Source organism: Candoia aspera, chromosome 1 (assembly GCF_035149785.1).
Source record: "Candoia aspera isolate rCanAsp1 chromosome 1, rCanAsp1.hap2, whole genome shotgun sequence".
Taxonomy (NCBI): Eukaryota; Metazoa; Chordata; class Lepidosauria; order Squamata; family Boidae; genus Candoia; species Candoia aspera.
The window spans coordinates 25,191,337-25,211,101 of record NC_086153.1 but is presented as its reverse complement, the minus strand read 5'-3'; the positions used below and the strand labels follow the sequence as shown (position 1 = coordinate 25,211,101).

Below are 19,765 nucleotides of genomic sequence, written 5' to 3'. Positions count from 1 at the left end.
GGGAGCAGGTGAGATAGTTTCAACTGGGTCTCCTGGAAACGGATTCTGCAAGACCTCCAAATCTGTACAAATGTAGAACTAGAACCTTATTCCATCACTATCTTAGAGACTGAGATATACAGACACAGCTCAGTTTCAGACAAATGTCTCTGTTAAGCGAATGAATATACCTGAGCATTGACAGAGAAATTCATTGACTAATGGGGGCTGTTTCAGTTAGAGAAGACAGTGACTTAGCAGCAGAAGTTACCTGTATGTGTTTGTGTATGAGAGACAGAGAGAGACAGGGAGGGTGAAAGGATTTAACAAACTTGTGTATGTACCTTTGGCTGCTTCTATATCATTTTTATTACATAATAGTCCAAACCCTTTCACTGAATTTTGTGAGGGTCCAGAAAACAACAACTTCCACTTGTAATCCCTCCTGTTTCACTCCCATCCCCCATTTCTCTTATCCTTTTTCTTACCTGTAACAAACATTACAAGAGAAAAGAGGAAGAGCTGTATAATATGCTTTAACTAGCAGCACTGGAAATTTCATCTGGAAGTACCCTCTTTCTTTCTGTGAAGAATTTCTAGCTATTCTTTTATTTTAGTTTATAGTATTAGATACTTTACATTTTGCTGCTACCTAAATATAGGATGCTACCCAGCGCAGGATGCTTACAAATCAAAACAAAAGAAAATTAAGAAGACACAGGGCATTATCTTTTGATTGCTTCTCAAGAGGAAAATGGGAACAAGATGTGTACCTTAGGGAAGCTATAGTGAATCCTTCTAAAAAAAATTAGGAAGGGTCAAATCCTAATTTTGTTACCAAGCAAAGACTCATGTGATGATCTGTTTTATAATGTGTAAGCCCAAGAAAAAAGAAATAAGATGCAAAAGTTATTTTCTTATGGATTTAAATAATTTCTTTCTCCAACCAGGCACCATCCAGATATGTTGGCCGGGAATGCTCATAATCAGTCATGCCTTGGTCACTTCCTGGTTGGATTACTGCAACACGGTCTACATAGGGCTGCCCTTGAAGACCATCTGGAGATTACAACTGGTCCAGAATGCAGCGACGCACAGAGTTCATTCACCATCTATTCATTCTTAAGCCTTGTTTTACCATATAGACTTCTTCAACACCCCATTCCCATTGCATTCATTTTACTTTATATTTTTTCTTAACTTGCTTGATTTATTTTCATGCATGTTTTACTTTCATCATACACTGCCCTAATTGCACCCAGCAACCAACCTTCAATTTCTTATTTGTCCAAAATATTTATTTTTTTATCTATTAATGACATTTATATGGTTTCCCATCTTAACAAATAACTCTGGGTGGCTTACGATCTTGAACAACAGAAAGCAAAAATACAATTATAATATATGTATACAATAAGAGTACAAAATACAAAAGCCAAGGCTTCTTACACATAATCCTCAGTCAACAACCACCAATATCAGGCTCCATTAACAACCTGGCCCTAATGCTTGCGGGAAAAGCCAGGTTTTTATAGTCTTCCAAAAAGGCCAACAGGGTTGGGGCTGTCCAGGTCTCTGAGGGGAGGCTGTTCCATAGGGCAGGCATTACAACTGAAAAAGCAGGGCCCCTGGGTCCTGCAAGATGGCATTGTTTCACTGAGGGGTCCTGGAGCATGCCACCCTGCTGGACCTGTTGGGATGGGTAGTCCCATAAGTAACCTGGCCCTGGGCCAAGTAGAGGGTTAAAGATGATAATCAGTACCTTAAACTGCATCCCGAAGCATATCGGAAGCCCATGCAGCTCACGCTGCCGAAATGTTACATGGGTGAATGTAGTAAGCAGAGGGAATGGTCTTGAAGGACAAGAGGAAGAGCCACTACAAAGGCAATGGTCAGATAAAAGGGGCCTGAGCCAGGTCAAGAAAGTAACTTGAGAAAACATCTCAGACAAGCCTCTCCCTAGTTCATATGGAGATAAAGGAAGGGAGGGGAAAGCACATGCAACCTTGCAAAAATTGGTTACAATAGCTGTTACAGTAAAAGGAGTACTGACCGACATGGCATTGGTTTCTTAGCCTGGTCTACCTTGCAAGGCTGACAGTGAACCTCAGTGCACTCAACACTGCGTGTGTTGCTGCATTCTGAATCAGGTGAAGCTTCCAAATACTTTTCAAGGACAGCCTCATATAGAGCACACTGTAGTAGTCCAGACAGGAAGTGTCTATGGCACGAGTGATTGTGATTATTAAATTCAAGCCTACTCACATTATCATAGCCCTTCTCTAAATTAACAAAGATAAAATAAACTTTCTTTCTCATATTTATCCATTTCTCAATGACGAGTTGAAGAACAAAAATTTGATCTGCATAGCCCCGCCTGGGATAAAGCAGCAGCACTTTGCTTATCATCCTATCTCATACCTTTTCTACAAGAGTTATGCAATATACCTTCCCATAATAAACTAATCTCCCTGTAGTTGTTGCATGCGCTCTTGCTACCTTTTCCTTCATACAGAAACAATAATTGTATTCTTCCACTTGCCAGGCACAGATGAAGTTTTCATGTGCTCACATTCAACAAATCGTAATCAAATCACATCCATATTTTAACATTTTGCTAGTTACACCATCTATACCTGCAGCATTCTCACAGCATTTCTAATTGATTGATTGATTGATTATGTGCCATCAGGTCAATGTTGACTCTTAGTGACCACATAGATAGACCTTCTCCAGAATAATCTGTCCACATCCTATTCCTTCAAGTCTTCCAACGGTACACCCATCGTTGCTGTAATTGAGTCCATCCACCCTGCTGCTAGTTGTTCCCTTCTCCTCTTTCCTTCCGCCTTTCCCAGCATTACAGACACCTCATGCTCAAAATATGATAATTTGGAGTCTGGGCTTTTGTGCCTTGAGTGACTTGGAATTTACACACAAGCAATTTATGGTCTATTCCATAGTAGGCCTTGGCCACATCTTTGTTTGATTTCTCTGTACTCTATCTGAGCAATGAAGAAATCATTGGACTGGCAGAAATGGATAAATCATTCTCCAGCTTTGTTTCTGATTCCTAGGCTCCAGCTACATTTTCCTCCTTATGATTTCCAACTTTGGCATTCCAGTCTCCAACTTTGGCATTCCAGTCTCCAACCATAAGCAGCACATCTTGCTTGTATGTTTTTTTTAAATTTCAGATTGAATTTGTGTATAAAACTCATCAACTCTTCTTCTGCATCAGTACTTAGAGCATAAACATAACTGACATTTTAAAGAGTCATCCATGAAGTCTAATTGATACTATTCTATCATTGACTGCACTGTCCCCAAGTACTGTCTTTTCTATATCCTTCCTGACCATAAAAGCAATGCTGTTCTTTCTTGTTTTTTCCCCCTGAATAGTAAACTGTATGATCTTCTGACTGAAAGTGTCCAGTTCCAGTGCATTTCAGTTTGCTGATGCATAAGATGGTAATGTGTAGCCCATTCATTTCATCTTTCACTGTGCTGAGCTTCCTCATGTTCATGCTTCTTACATTCCAAGTTCCCAATGTAATTCTGTTTTGCAGTTTCAGATTTCTTTTCCTGCATGGAAATATCAGACTAGATGCCCCAAAGGTTTTAATCTAGCCATATCATAATCACCATTGGAAAGATCTTCAACAGCATGCTGAATGCCATCTGAGGGCCCATCATCCAGTACTATATCAACAATCCCTTTATCTTGTCTATCCATGTGGTTTTCTTGGTAAAATACAGGAGTGGTTTACCACTGCCTTCTCCCATGCAGTATGAAATTATGCCTTTGCTGTTCTCACTAAAGTGATCATCTGCCTCCAGCATCTTCCTCTATCATGGCTACCCGATATAGGTGCCTGCTTGCTTTAGCTGAGCAGCTGGGATGACTTTCACACCTTGGTGACCCTGCTGGGAGTTTATACTCTTGGCATACACCCCCATTGTTCTTTGCTCTTTTGGCCCTTTTCAGCCCCCCGCCCAATACTCTTTGACATACCATTATCATTCCCATACAAATCTTTAAATTACTCTTTCTAGCATTCCCTGACTTCAGTTTCATCCTAAATTATTTCATCACTTTATTTTTAATTAATTCCATTCATTCTGCTGGAAGCTCTTTTTGTGGCTCTCTTCACTCACTGCCCAAACAATTCTTTATTTCCATCAAAATCACATTTTCTATGCCTCTTTAATCTTAACTGTTTCTTCCTCTTGTTGATTATATTCTTTGCAGCTATCAATTTTCCTCTATACACACTGCACACTATTTATTTATTTATATTTCAAATTTCTACCATCGCCCATCTCTCCCGAAAGGGGGACTAACTTTCTCTCATCTTCATTTTGGCAGCAATGTTTCCCTCAGATAATACGAATTGTAGAAAGAGAAAAAGAGGGCATTCTTTAAGCTGACCCATGTGGTTTGCATACATTAAAATAATTTCTGCTACTTGATCAGCATTGTTCCACATGCCCATAGTGTAACACCTGCCTTTCCAATTTCCTATTTAAAAGTTCTGCAATTCCGTATACAATATGAAATGAAATTTCTTGGAGTGCTGATTCTTTGAAAAAAAAAAAGTAGGGAGAGCAAAGTATATCCTCCAGCGACATGCAGGCTTTTTAATTTTTCAAATGGTCTCCAAATCTGTTGGATAATTTGCCATGGAAATTTGGTGGTAGAGTTTACTGCAAAATCGGGTAGCAAATTTTAACAGTAGCAGAATCTTAGGAGTTCATATAAAGTATCTTTAAAGGGTGTTTCTTTATTATTTTTTAAAAAATTCTGCCCTGGCTACATTTCAGTTTTCTCTCAACAACACCCACTTTTTTAGAGGCAGCTTCCACTCATAGTAAAATGTGCTTCTTAGCCCCCGCAAAGTTGCTTGTCCCTGGTTCAAACTATGTAAATTTTACACACATTTCCAAACACAATTCTATTATTATAAACATTCCAATGAATATATTAAAAAGTGATAATACTTTTAACAAATATTTAAGGAAGCATCTTTTAAGTTAAAAATCTATTATTCATTGCCCACATTTGTAACAGCTAAGTATATATGGAGGCACAAGAGCCCAGTGGCATAGCCCATGCCTTGCACGTAGAATGTCAATGGAAGACTTTAAAAAAACTGTCTGAAACTCTAGATAATTAACTGCTTCCAGCAAGTGTTGATAATACTGAGCTAGAGGGATCAATGGGCTAGTTCTGTGTTCGTGGAATACTGAAAGTCACATCAGAATAGAATTTAAAAGTTATGGCTATTAATCTACCTTAAATTAATTATAGCAACTGCACAACACAGTATCCTGTACTAATTTGCAATTATTTTTATATTTCTAAAGAACCATAGAGAACAAAATCTGGACAGGAAAATGGAACAGTCACATGTTCAGTAGCAACTGGCTTGACTTAATTAATATATTTAAAGAATATATATATAGTCTTAAAGGCTATTGAGCCTGTGAAGACCCTAGACACATGGTTATAAAACAAACTCTCAAACCACATTCCACAATACTATTTGAAAGAAATTATAGAAGAGTATCTTCAGTAAAAAGAAGGAAATATGAATGTAATCTAAAACCCAAGTGTCATCTCAAATAAATTAAGAAAAACATATAAAGATCCTGCTCCCATGTCTTAACTCTCTTTAAAAACACAGCATGGGGCCAAAGTTAATTACCATAATGAAAGACTTCCTATAGCTTGATGGGTAAAATGGCAGCCCCTAAGCAGGGCCCCGAACAGGGCCTTCAGACTGCAGAGGACAGCTTGGCTTGGTCTAGGAAGGAAGAAGTCCATAGTGTAGATGGTTCACCTGCAGCTTATGGGCAGGCAGCTTTCAAAGTGTCCATGGCCCTTCCCCTTCTTCTCCACTGCCATGCTTTCCCAGTGTCTTGTTAATTCATTTTATCAAAAATATATCCATCTGGCTTCTCAACATATGATGAATCACAGAGTTAACTTATGGTCTGAAAGGCTTAAATGACACATTATAGAGCTTTTTCATAGCTGCTACCAAAGCAACTGTTAAAAGAACCTTATTATCAGTCAAATGTATAAAACCAGCAATAAGTTTGTAATGGATGGAGAAAAGAATATTATTTATCTGAAAGTATTACCAGAAATCCTGTTTTTACATGTACAGGGAGGTAGACAGTTAAAGCCTTCCCCCACGGAGACTTCCAGTGAGGACATGGCGAGCTAGACATCCCTGAAGGAGCGGGGATAGCATTACAGCAGAGATCAGCAGCCAGAGGGTGGATCCTGGCCAGCGAAATCTCTCCGGAGAAAGGAGAGATCGTGAGATTGTCTACATGTACTCTGGACAGCTGCTCCTTGAGAGTAGGCTGCAGGGATCAGGGCTTCTGGTGGGAATGGCAGCTTCAACAGCATCTCTTTGCAATTTAGCTTCGCAAGTAGACCTGGCAGCATGGCATTTTAGGGCTCAGACAGGATTCCCTGGAGCCCAAAAGTGTTCCCTGGATAAAGGAGAACCCAAGGAATTATCCTGTGTCCTCTAGATGGCTGGTCATAGCCAGAAGATTGTAAATGGAGTTTATAGATGGAGTGGTGAGTGATCAGCTGGGAGGTGGAGTGTCATCTTTTCCCAAGCTGTGCTGCAGCCATTTAAACGGACTCTAAAACTGACCACCCCATTTCTTAATGCAACAATTTACTTGCTTTTTCTTTGCTTAAAAGAGGCTTTTTCCAACATGAGATGAGATTTCTTTTGGTAACTTTTACATTATTTTTGAAACTAACTGTTGAGCACTCGAACTTGGTTTTGTACATTATGTTTTGGACAAAAAGAACCAAAAGCTGAACTGTGGATTTATTTTATAGAAGTGAAGGACTATATATTTTTGGAGATTTAATTGGTGGTATTTTTATTGTTTTCTTTTGGGATTTAACTAATCTTCTGTTGGAATCAGAACTTTCATGGCTATTGTGAGACAGTGAGTGGTGTTGCTTTTTTCTTAATGAGTTAATTGGATACTTCCCGTAAACACCTCTAGTGGCAAGACTTTTGCTTTTGAATGATCTCAGTCTCTAGTATTTTTCCACTGACTTTAAGATTTGGTTGTATTGGCTAATTTTAACCACCAGAGGGAACTAATTATGGCTTCTAGGAGACTACCTTGTCATGGTTCTGATTATGGGGAGATGATGAGAAATATGCCTGATGAAATTTCACATTCCTTTAAACAATCTTTTGATGCCTTTGAGAAGAAAATGGAAAATAGACGTTCTGATTTTGAGAAAACGATGGAAAGTAAATATTCTGACTTTGAGAAAAAGATTGAACATCAAATGGAAAAAACTACTGGACATGTGAAACAAGTAATGGATCGAGTGGAGGTGTTAGAAACCAAGATGGATAATACTGAGCAAGAGAGAGAAAAAGGGCTTGATACAATGGCTCTGTTAGAACTTAGGGACATGGATTTTTGTCTGAGACTGAGAGGAGTTCCTGAAGTGAAAAGGGAGAATATTGTTGAAAAAATCCTACAGACTTTGGCAAAATTATTGGATTGGGAGGAAGACAGAATGGAGGATGAATTAGATAAAGTTTTTCACATCAACTCAAGTTATGCAGCTGTAAATAATAAACCAAGAGATGTTTTGGTTCATTTTGCTAGAAGGAAAATAAGAGACCAAGTTTTGCAAACGCACTTTGAATCAAGATTAAATATTGACAATGTTTATATAATTGTTTTGAAAGAGATTCCTGTAAGGATTTTGAGGAAGAGAAAAGACTATGCTTTTTTAACAGAGATTCTGAAAAAGAATAAAATTGTTTTTCAGTGGAAAAGATTAGAAGGTACAAATTTTATGTTCCAACAGCTAAGATTCAGATTGACCTCCATCCATAAGGCCAAGGATTTTCTTGCTAGATACGGATCTAGTTTGGATCGGGGTGTAGATAAGAAATCTGCACCTGGAACTAAACCCCAAGAATCTGCTCTACAAGGTGTAGACATGGGTGCTACATCCAAGGACTTTGATCAGATGTCTGATTAATCATGGCTTGCACTTACCTTACTTGAAATGCGAATGGGGCAAATGCCCCGCACAAAAGATTTTTTTTTTCATTATTTGAAGGAATTAAACCATGATGTGATATGCTTACAGGAGACTTATATAAGGAAAAAAGATATTAAATATTTGATGAATAAAAAATTGGGAGAGGAATTTATTTCTGCAGGTTTGAAGAAGATAAATGGACTTGTAATATATGTTAAACCACAATTGAAACCACATTTATTGCTTTCTGACAAATATGGCAGATATGTAGCAGTGGAAGTCGAGCTTAATGGACTTAAATCTATTGTTGTGGGGATATATGTACCAAATGAGGATAAAAGTAAACTTTTTAGACACCTTCTGAACGAATTGTCATCTTTTTCATATCAAAGCTGGTGCCTACAAGGAGATTGGAATGGTGTAACTTCCCCATGATTGGATAGGACATCTGAAAAGGAAATTAAGTTTAAACAAGGAAGACTCCCACAATCCTTTTTTGACAAGATAGACAATTTAGCATTAGTAGATACCTGGCGACACAAAAATGGATTGGCAAGGGAACGTACCTTTTACTCAGAAAGACATAAATCCTTTTCAAGAATTGACATGATATGGATTTCAAATAATTTAGCCAATAAAATTCGTAAGGTTGATAGTTTACCAAAGACTTTCTCTGATCATAATCCAGTAAGTTTGAAAATAAAGAAACCATCTATGGCTTTTAGATGGAGATTGAATGAAGCTATTTTACAAAAAGAAAAAAAACGTATTGGTTGATTGTAAGAGAAGTTTAAAAGATTTTTTTGACATCAATTTGGACAAAGGGACTGACCCAAAAACTGTTTGGGATACCAGTAAGGCAGTTATGAGAGGTCTCTTTATTTACCATAACTGTACTTTGGAGGCCTTGGTGCTCTCTGAGCCTTTTTTTTTTCTTGCAGACGTTTCATTGCCAGACTAGGCAACGTCTTCAGTACAAAAACGGAGTTGGCCTTGCTCTCTGTTCATATACTGTCCAGCTTATGTTGGTGGGGGTGTTGTTCTCTCCTTGGCAGTTCCTTGATTGGGCTGTTGTTTGCTGCTTGCTTGATTGACTGAGTTAATAGTACCTTGATTAGGGTGTATTGTGCTGTTTGAGCGTTCATCTGGTGTTAATCCTAGTGTTAATCTTTACATATGTGGGTGTTGATTGCTGGTGAGGAGGTGTTCTAGTCCTTTGGCTTTTCTGTTGTCTCTTTTGAATGGTATGTAAATGTTGTTTTCCTCTATGTGTCTGTTGATGGCTGCTTTGTCTGAGTGCCAGGCTCCCAGGAATTCTCTAGCATTTTTGGATTTGGCTTGGTTTAGGATGCTCACAGTTTCCCAGTTGAAAGTATGGTTGAGTCTGTCCATGTGTTGTGAGATTAAGGAGTTCTCATCGTGTCTGTTGACTGCTAGTTGGTGTTTCTAGATGTGCTCTGCTTGTCTTCTGTCTGTCTGTCCTACGTAGTGGCTGTTACAGTCCTTGCACTGTATGTTGTAAATAACTCCTGTTTTTTCTTCTTGAGCTACTGGGTCTGTTGGGTTACTTAAGATGTTTTGAAGAGTTTTAATTGTACTTTAAAAAAGAAATGTCAACAAAAAAACTATCCTGGATCAAATTAAAGAAAAAGAAACTGAGTTACCGAAAAACCCAGTGGATACTAGTATTTTACATCAACTTAAATTATTACACCAACAATTATCTATTTGACTGTGAGGGAAATTGAGACAAAATTGGATTATGTTAAATGGAGACATTTTGAGTTTGCCAATAAACCTGGAAGATGGTTGGCCTATAAATTAAGGAAGGAAAGAGAAAAGAAAATTATATTAAAAATTCAAGAAGGAAATATTGAATTAATGGATAATGAAGGAATCAAGAAATCATTCCACAACTTTTTTTCCAATTTGTATAAAAGGCAAGAAGTTTCTCTGGAAAAGATAGATGAGTATTTGGAGAAACATAAATTACCAAAACTCTCACAATTACAGAAATTATTAATGAACAATCCTATAACTACTTTTGAAATAGTGGAAGCTATAAAAAGAACCAAACTGGGGAAAGCACCAGGTCCAGATGGTTTGCCAGCGTTGTATTATGGGTGTTTCGAGGATCAGCTTCTTCAGCCTTTTCAAAGATTGATGAATTCTATTTTGCAGGGCTCTGCAATGCCTGACTCTTGGAAAGAAGTCAATATTGTACTTTTACCAAAAGAAGGTCAAGATATTACTCCAAGAATTATAGACCAATTTCACTGTTGAACAATGCTTCAATATTGGCTGAAAGAATGAAGAAAACTTTACAGGACTTTAGTCACCAAGATCAATGTGGGTTTCTACCCAAAAGGCAATTAAGAGACAATGTGAGAATAGTTTTGGACATTATAGAATATCTACAACAACACAATGAACAGCAAACAGCTCTCATCTTCTTAGATGCAGAGAAGGCCTCTGATAATTTGAACTGGACTTTTATGTTCAAAGTTTTGGAAAACATGGATTTTGGAGATAATTTTATTCAAGGAATTAAATCAATTTATGTGCCTCAGATAGTGTGTATTATTGTAAATGGCAATTTAACTGAGCCTTGTCATATACAGAAAAGAACAAGGCAAGGATGTCCTTTGTCACCTTTACTCTTTATCTTAGTTTTGGAAGTCTTAAATAGAGACATTAGACAAGATGATCAAATAAAGGATTTGAAGATAAAGAAGGTCTTCAAACTGAGGGCCTTTGCAGATTACTTAGTTTTAATATTACAAGACCTTTTCAATATTGTTGAACATCTGATGAAGAAATCAAAGGAATTTGGGTCATTAGCTGGACTTACAGTAAATAAACAAAAAACAAAGATGTTGACCAAGAATATGACTATACACAATCAAGAAATGTTGATGGTTAAGACTGGTTTTAAAATTGAAAAAAAGGTCAGATATTTGGGGGTGACATTACCAAACACAAATTGTATGTTGTTTCAGAATAACTATGTTAAATTGTGGAGTGATGTTAAGAAAATCTTGTTAAGGTGGGAAAAATTACAACTGTCAATGATGGGTCGGATATCTGTGATTAAGATAAATGTTTTACCTAGAATGTTGTTTTTGTTCCAGACAATACCAATTTTGACAACAGATTTACTGTTTAAACAATGGCAGAAAGATATCTCTAAGTTAATTTGGCAAGGGAAGAAACCAAGAATCAAGTATAAATTGTTACAAGATGCCAAAGAACAAGGAGGTCTAGGTTTGCCTGATTTGAAATTGTATTTTGTTGCCTGCTGTTTGTTGTGGATGAAGGATTGGGTGACTTTGAAGGACAAGAAATTATTGGAATTAGAAGGACATGATCTCCGATTTGGATGGCACACCTGCCTGTGGTATGATAAAGTTAAAGTTAATAAAGATTTTAAAAATCATTTTGTTAGGCATGCCATACTGAGGGTTTGGAATAAATATAAATCAATATTGTCTCCTAATGTACCTATGTGTTGTCCCCTCAAGAAGCTTTTTTTAGAAGAGAGATGGCAGGCAAACCAAGCTGGTTGAGATATGAAGATTTGCTGAATTTTGAAGAAGAGATACCTAAACTTAAAAACAAGGGAACAACTAGAATTGGAAGGTCATATTTGTCACTGGTTTTATTTTGCACAATTGTCAGAACAGTTTAATTTGGATACGAAGGTATAAATTTTGTTAATGAAAAAACACAATTTGAAACGGAACTTTGTAGGAACGATGAGCATCTTATTAAGAAAATGTATAAAATGTTGTTGCAATTGAATGTAGAAGATGAATATGTTAAAGACTGTATGATTAAATGGGCTAAGAATTTTGGGTATAATATTATGCTTGAACAATGGGAGAATATGTGGAACAAAGGGATGAAATTTACTTTGAATTATAATTTGAAAGAGAATTTTTATAGAACGATGTACCGTTGGTATTTAACTCCCGATAAGCTGTCCAAAATGTATAATGGGGTATCAAATGTTTGATGGAAATGTTTACAGGGTGAAGGAACTTTTTATCATTTATGATGGATTTGTGGAAAAGCTAAGAAATTCTGGAATCAAATATGTGTTATTATGCAAAAGATTCTCAAAGTGGACTTACAATTGAAACCGGAGCTGTTCCTCTTGTGTTTGATGGACCAACAGTTTGAGAAGCAACATGGAACTCTGTTCTTATATATGATTTTAGAGAAATGATGTTACTAAATATTTAGTTAATAGCAAAAGATTAACTATTATGTACTTTTATATCTGTCTTGGAAAAGGTCAGAAGCCACCTGTTATATGTTTTTCGGTCTATTCTTGCACTGTTTTAGTTTCTTTAGTTACTTTTTTAGACTTGTATTCTACCTGGCCTATATTCTGTATTTTGTGTTTTAATTATATCTTGAAAATTAATAAAGCTCTATGAGATAGACTGCAGGAACCAAGGTTTTTGCAGTCAGCTGGGGAGTTGTGCGGCTGGGAATCGAGGGATTCCAACTAAGCTCACAGTTGTAATGTAGCCTATATGGACATAAAGTTCAGCCAAGCCTCATTTCATAATCACTTTTGGAATTACTTTTTTACTGCTTTTTAAATATTACAAACCTTCAGAACAGCAAGTTTTATGGCATTACTGGGTGAGTTTCCTTCAATCCTGAATGGAAGAAGTTTTAAGTATGAGCTTAAGGACTTAGAAAAATTCTTTTTGGGGGGAATTAACAGCAAAAGGGTGATTACAGTGTTGTTTTTGGAAAGTTATAAACAGACTAAGGGTCCAGATAGACTTGAAATAAGATTTTGAAATTAATTAAAAGAATCCTTCCAGTGGGAAACAGCTGTTGTTTTTGAATTCTGGAAAAAAAAAGATAGGATGGGACTTTGAAGGTTGGACACTAGAGGGAACCAGAAGGAATTAAAGATTACAATTAAAGGAGAAGAACACTTAAATTTTTCTTGCTAACACAGAATGGAGCAAAATACTTTAACATTGGACATATTGAAGGATATTTGTGAACAAAATGGACTCGGAAGTTAATTTTAGAATGTCTGCCATCATAGATAGACTGTGTGTCAATTATGTTATGGAAGAGGAACAAGTTCTACTGGACAAGACTGAATATATTTGAATGTGGATTTAAAAATGACAGGCTACAAGAATGACCTGGAAAAAGACAATATACTGGATATACAAATGAAACCGGCTGATGTCTTAATAATTAAAAAGGACATAAAAATAACAAACCAGAAAAATGACTTGGATAATTTTCCTATACTGGGTTTACAAAGGAGACCTATTAAAGTTTTGAAAGACTTGGTGAGAAGGGAAAAAGAAAAAAGGAAAAGAAATCAAGTTCTAGGACATTATTTGAAGAGATTAAAGACTAAGTTTGTTAAAAGTAAAGGGAAGGAATATAAAGTTGGTTTATTTGATCAAGGTTAAAATAGATGTGGTTTTTTTCTTAATGGGCTTTTACTGACCAGGACTGAATGACGAGGTTTTAAGGATTTGTTTATAGATAGGAGATGAGATGTGGGATGAAGAGATCATTTGTTGTATTTTAAGAGAAGGTGGTAAGTTGTTAAAATTGTCTATACGTTGTGACAAAGGGGGAAGTTACTTCTTTATATATTTATTTTCTTTCTCTTTGCTATATTCTTATTTTTCTTTTCTTTCTTTTTTTCTGCACTCTTATCTTTTCTTTTTATTCCTTTATTTTTTGTAGTTTGTATTAGTTTTTATCTGTATAACTGTAATGCTTATTAAAAAAAATTTTAAACCTTTTCCTCCATAGACTACTACTCTGAATATGTGTGCTAATACCAGGGCTGAAATGCTAACTCACCCATGCTTTAAAGTACTTTGAACTAGAGCCCAAAATTCAACTGGCATAGAATAGATATTAAATGTTCTGATATTTTTCTCTCAAATAATATTCTGTACCAGCTGAAATTTCTGAATGGTCTTCTAATCCGAGCATAGTTAGGTTCTGTGATCATTGGTATCTTCTCTATTTTGAACCTAAGAGAGGCTGAAGTTTGAGAAATCTAAAGAGACTACTGAATAAATGTATTTCCTTAAAAACTGGGGTGGGGGTGATATTTTGAAAAGATTTATATGTGCGCTCTCCAATACAGAATGATGAGAATCAACACATCAAGAATTAGTCATTACTTCTATTCAGATTTATAAAATATTCCCTCCCATCATATTATTCCAAAAGCCTCAGGAAAAGAACATGATTTCAGATGAAAAAATTGGCCCCAGTTCATCCATCCATCCATCAACCCACCAAACCATCTAGCTTGTAATCTTTTTTGTTAAAACGCTCCAAGCAAATATTTGATAGAATTTAAGGCACTGACATTTCCCATCTTCATATGGCCTCTGTATTTCTTGCTCAATTCTATGGAGAACATCAGGGACAGTACTATGTTCTACCCAACAATCCATTAACAAGAGGGATCTATAAATCTTAATCTGAACGTGTTTGGTTAAAACAAGGAAGGAAAACATTTGCTTCCTCATCTTGATCAAGACTATCTTATATAACAATAGAAATGTGGTAATGTTACTAGAACAAGAATGAATTACTAGGCAGTATAACATCAGCACATGAAGGACAATGAAAAACAGTCAGAGCTCAATAAAACAACCTGTTTCTGCTTGTAGTCTTAGTTAGATTTACACAAAGGGTACAGAAACAGAGAATTGGAGGTGGCCTTACGGACCTATTAAACTATACCCTGCTACATGCAATAAATCCAGAACTAGAACATTCTTAGCCAATGGCTGCCCAACATCTGGCATATTCAGCCAAAGTAAAGCTCTATCAGTCTGGTCAGCTGACTGACTACAGAACAGTAACAAAGAAGCTTGATGACAATGAATGACTAATCTGTTTCTAGCTGCCTTCATTACATATTCAAGTTAAAGGCTTGTATTTTATTTATTTGTTTGTTTTTATTTCCCATATTTCCACTAAAAGAACATTCTAGGACGTTAAATACACAAGTATAATTCATGTGCAAAATTTATCATTTCCATTAAAAACACACTGATCACAATAATGCCATCTAAGCCAACCTAGTCAATGCAGGAACCACAAAGCTAGAGGATTCTCAACAATGGATATTTTCCCTTGAAGATGACCAGTGAGAAGGATGATCACAAATCTAGATGATTGGCCCCATTGTCAAACTGTTCTATTTCTCTTAATACTCAACCAAGATCTACATGCGTCTAGCTCAAACACATCAAAAGCATCTCTTCTCTGAGACAGCTCTTTTTCTATTCATTCTTTATATCCCCTTATTTTCCTCTTTAACAATTAGTTTCCCTTAGAAATTAAAAAGAACAGAAGAAAGCATTTTTAATTTCATTTCCTATACTTATATCACCAAAGAGTACCTAGAATAGTTTTAAAAATAAGAACAAGTTATAAACTAACAGAAAGTTGGGGGAGGAGGGGGAAAGCAAACATAACAAAATATGAAGATCAGATGATAGCTATGGCCTATCAAGAATGTACAGGTGGTGTAGCTCAGGGACACAGCACCTGCTTTCCATGCCAAAGGTACCAAGGTCATGCCTTAGCATCTCTTGAAATAGCTGGGGAAACCCCAATATGTGAGACCTTGGAGAATCATTGTAAGTCAGTACATCAACAACACTGTGCTAGATGGACCAGTGGTGAAAGGCAGCTTCCTATGTTCCTAAGAATAAAAGCAATTTCTAAAATAGCATCTCAAGAGCAGGGGCAAATTATGAAGAAGGCTTTATCTTGCCTTAAAAAGGTAAACATGTTGGCACCAGGAGGTTAGATGGAATATTCTTGGTTGGAATTGAGCTGCCATATTACCAATTTACATCAATGCATTCAATTCTGGGAAGAGGAGCATGCAGCTGTGCATTCATTGCATTATGGGGAAGGTGGGGAAGGAGAGAGTAAAACTTGTATATCTTTATGGTATAAGCAGGGCTGTGTGTTCCACATCAAAAGTATGATTTAGAAATTTATACTAAAACTTAAGCAAATGGATATGCTTTTATTTGGCTTGCATCATTAACTATTTTCTTTCTAATATTCAATTGTAATTTTTTGCAAGGAGTACATGATGGATATTTTGTGGACATCAAAGTTACATGCCCAATGACATCAGAGGGCAGAGGACAATAGTTGTTAGAAAAGGAAAGAGGATTAATCAAACTGGGGGAGAGCTGCTTGCCCCACCCTCCTGTTCCTCATACTTCATGGGCTGTTCAATGAACAGCATCACTAAATCTGACCATCCACATATGCCCTCAGTCCAGAATGGTGAGGACTAAAAAGATGCACTCTTAGAACAGTATCAAAAAGAATTTCTGAGGATGCACACAGCTCTGGTTACAGGGGCACAAGGGAGAAACAGACACAGTGTTTACTATGCATGGTGGTGCAAATTTGGAGAATTCATCATGCCCCTGCATTGGCAAATGTGGGCGAACAGAGTGTCAACTTGCTTGTTTTGAGCAGATCCTCCTGTCTTCTTCTAACTTCTCTGCTTCTCTGCCTCCCTCTGTACATCTTCCCTCCTCCTCCCCATTGCGTACTTGCCAAGTCTCCTGTTGTATGACAATAAATCCATGTGGGTGAAGGCTGGTCCATTAAAAGGGGGGGAATAGCCATGTTTTTCTGCCTTCCCCCATTGCACAACAATATAAAGGCCACATTAGTTTAGGAGGCTGAAGGATGTAAGACACCCACCACTCCACATACCACCCTCAGTCCCAGAGGAGGAAGAGCAGCCTACAGGGGGACTCTCCATATTGGAGCCCCCTGACTTAGCTTGCATACTTACCTGCTCTGAATAGTCATTCCCGTCTACGTCGTCACTGTTGGAGTGGCCTCCAGGACTTTGAACATCTATCCCATGACTCTCCAGGATTGCTGCTTCTTCGAAAAAAGCAAATTGATCCCTGAATTATCTGCTACAGGGTTACCAATAAGGATGAAGATGAAAAAACAGAATCCACACAAGTGGGGCATCTTGTTTCTTGTAAGAACCCCAAAGAAATACTCAGAACTAATTTTTTTTAGTTTAAATTCAGCAGCAAGAAAAAATTAATTCCGCAAGCCAAATTCTGCCAAAGAAAGGCAACTTCATAGATTTACTTAATTTGCAGAATTTCTCATGCAGGCTTGGATAATCTCTGATTTTACATAATTTCTTGTTGTCTTGCTAGTGCTTGGGGAGAGGAAACTGTCTTTTACAGGATACAGAAGTCCAATTTTCTGGGAATCTTTTGGAGTTGCCTCTTTGAATTTGGAGATTTCATAATCTTATGGATTCATAAGGCCTGGAAACTTTCCCTCCAAATTAAAACATCCAATCTCAGCAGCTGCATTCTACACCTGGCATCATGGTTTAGATTTTCTTCCTGCACTCGTATAGAATCATGTCACACACAGAGCTCTTCCTACCAAATAGGCTTCAACCTAGGAGGCCCTTCTTAAGAAAGGGACAAAATACAATTGATTAGCAAAGCCATAATCAAAGTAATAAAACAACATCTCTCTCTTTCTCTCTACATAATGACTGTGACTATCCCTTTTCTACAGTTTTGATTGTGGCTTGATGGTTCTTACAATAAACACACACCCTGAGTGAGGCCCCCTTTTCATCTTCATTTCAATATGGTGCAAGCCCCTTTTGTGCATGTTGCTGCACTGTTAAAAAAAGGAAAAGTAATTTGGTTGGAAGAGCATAAATGCCAATTTAAAAAAAGAAACAAAATTAGCTTCTATCCAGGGTTGTCAGCCTTTGCAAATATTTTATAGTCCCAACTGGATTTCATAGCTGGCTCAAATCACTTGGCTGCACAGCCTGCAATGCCTGTCCTTTGCAATGGTACTATTCTAGGGTGTAACTCACACCAGACAAGTTACGTGAAAGCCACAATGCGCTCCGTTATCTTTTGTGAAGTTGCAAAACATCCTAGACTCATGCTACTTTATTGGTGTACTACCCATACCACTTTGGCTTTTTCATGCTAATAGACAAAACAGGTTTCTGTCTAGTGTTTTTTTTTTCCCCCAGGCACCATCTTGCCATCTCATCCTAAGGAAGTATAAGAACATAAGAAGTTCCCTGCATGGATCAGCTCAAAGGTCCATCTAGTTCAGCATTCTAGTTCCAACAATGGCCAGAGAGATGCCTCCAGGAAGCCCACAAGCAGGACTTGAAAGGCAATGCTTTTCTCCCGTGGTTGTAGCCCTTAGCAACTGGCATTCAGAAACATATTGCATCTAAAACTGCAGATTCCAAATCACCATCACAGCTAACAGCCAATAAAAGCTCTTCTGCTCCATTATTTGGTTTCATACCCTATGAAAAATAATTTAGTTGAGGGGCAATCACCGTATTGTGTTAAATTGTCAGAAGTTTGCTTTTTTTTTTTTGTTTGCTCTGTCTTGAATCTGCTATCAGTCAATTTCACTGGAAGAACCTGAACTCTTGAATTATTAAAAAGGTACAGAAGTCTGGGGGAAGATTTACACTAGAGGTTTTTTCCCAAAAGGATACACAAATTAAAAATTTAAAACAAAAAGAAATTAATTTATGTAATTAATTGCACATTTATATGTTAAATATTTTATATGATAGCCACATTTAAAGCTCCTTTTCTGCACAATATGTTAAAAATTGTAATGTGTTATTTACTATTCTGCAATATCCAAAGCATTTCAAACTTTGGAAAGTGCCGGATACCTGTATTATTTATTAGTATACAAGAAATGCTAATTAAAGTGAGGATGTTTCTTTAAATATTTATTTTCTCTAGCAGAATGTTAGGTGCTATATGGTATTATATTTGTGACCGTGGTGAGATGATAAAGAGGGAGAAGGATGTGAAGGAAAACTAAATTGGGAGACACAGATGGGAACATGCCACTGTTCATGGCACCAGAAGGGCTTAATCAGAAGACACATCAGTCTGTGGTTTAGAGAGATCATCTGTAAGAGACATATCCATGGGGAATTCAGCAGACAATTATGCAAAGCTTTCTTCCTGCCCAGCTGTTGCAGCCATCACTCCTCAGTTTTAAACTTTTTATTTATTTATTTATTTTTACCAGCAACAGCAACCCAATAGGCACATGGCTGCTTCACTGGCACATGGTTATCACCATGTGAGATAAAGACAGACTAATCCTTCCATCAGTCCAATTTTACCTTAAAGAGTTCACTATACATCTGCAGGAGGTACAATCAAGGTGGGAGGAACAAAAATGCTGCTACTCCTGCCACCCAACAATATGTCTAGAGATCAGAATGGAGACATATTTTATCTACTGTTCACCTGCTTCTGTTCCATTTACATGGCACATGGAGCTACAGCCAAGGCATGAAAATGTAAACCAAAGTTTCATATTATAGTTACGTGGAAGATTTTAGCCTATTCCTGGGCCTAGAATAGGTTTGGACAATAGGCTAAGCCAAGCCTTATATAGATTTGTGAGTCATACAAACTTGTTCAATGACTTGAACAGCCTCTGCTTCACCATGAGGACAGTGGGAGAGTTAAGGCAGGTTTTTCAAAATAATCCAACTGCAAGGAAAGCTTTTCGCAGCAAACTGTTGGCCCCAAGCAATGTGGTACATTGTAGAACATTTTGAGGCACATTTTAGGGTTCATATGTAGCACTTACTAGTCTGCTTGGACTTATTACCATCCC

The 19,765-nt window shown here is 37.1% G+C and overlaps 1 protein-coding gene across 9 annotated transcripts in view; it reads right to left on the bottom strand.

Moving 5' to 3' along the window:
- HMBOX1 (homeobox containing 1) overlaps window positions 1-19,765 on the bottom strand; it is a 139,225-nt gene that overhangs the window by 10,625 nt on the left and 108,835 nt on the right. For 3 of the 9 annotated variants that reach the window (XM_063300793.1, XM_063300802.1, XM_063300810.1), the window contains exons 9-10: window positions 16,887-16,981; window positions 16,549-16,650 (exon numbers count right to left, since the gene is read on the bottom strand). The exons of 1 other annotated variant lie outside the window; for it this stretch is intronic. In XM_063300793.1, coding sequence (XP_063156863.1) covers window positions 16,549-16,650; window positions 16,887-16,981 — 197 coding nt within the window. The remainder of the gene's footprint in view (window positions 1-16,548; window positions 16,651-16,886; window positions 16,982-19,765) is intronic. 5 more of the 9 variants (XM_063300818.1, XM_063300828.1, XM_063300837.1 and 2 more) reach the window with 5 other exon arrangements.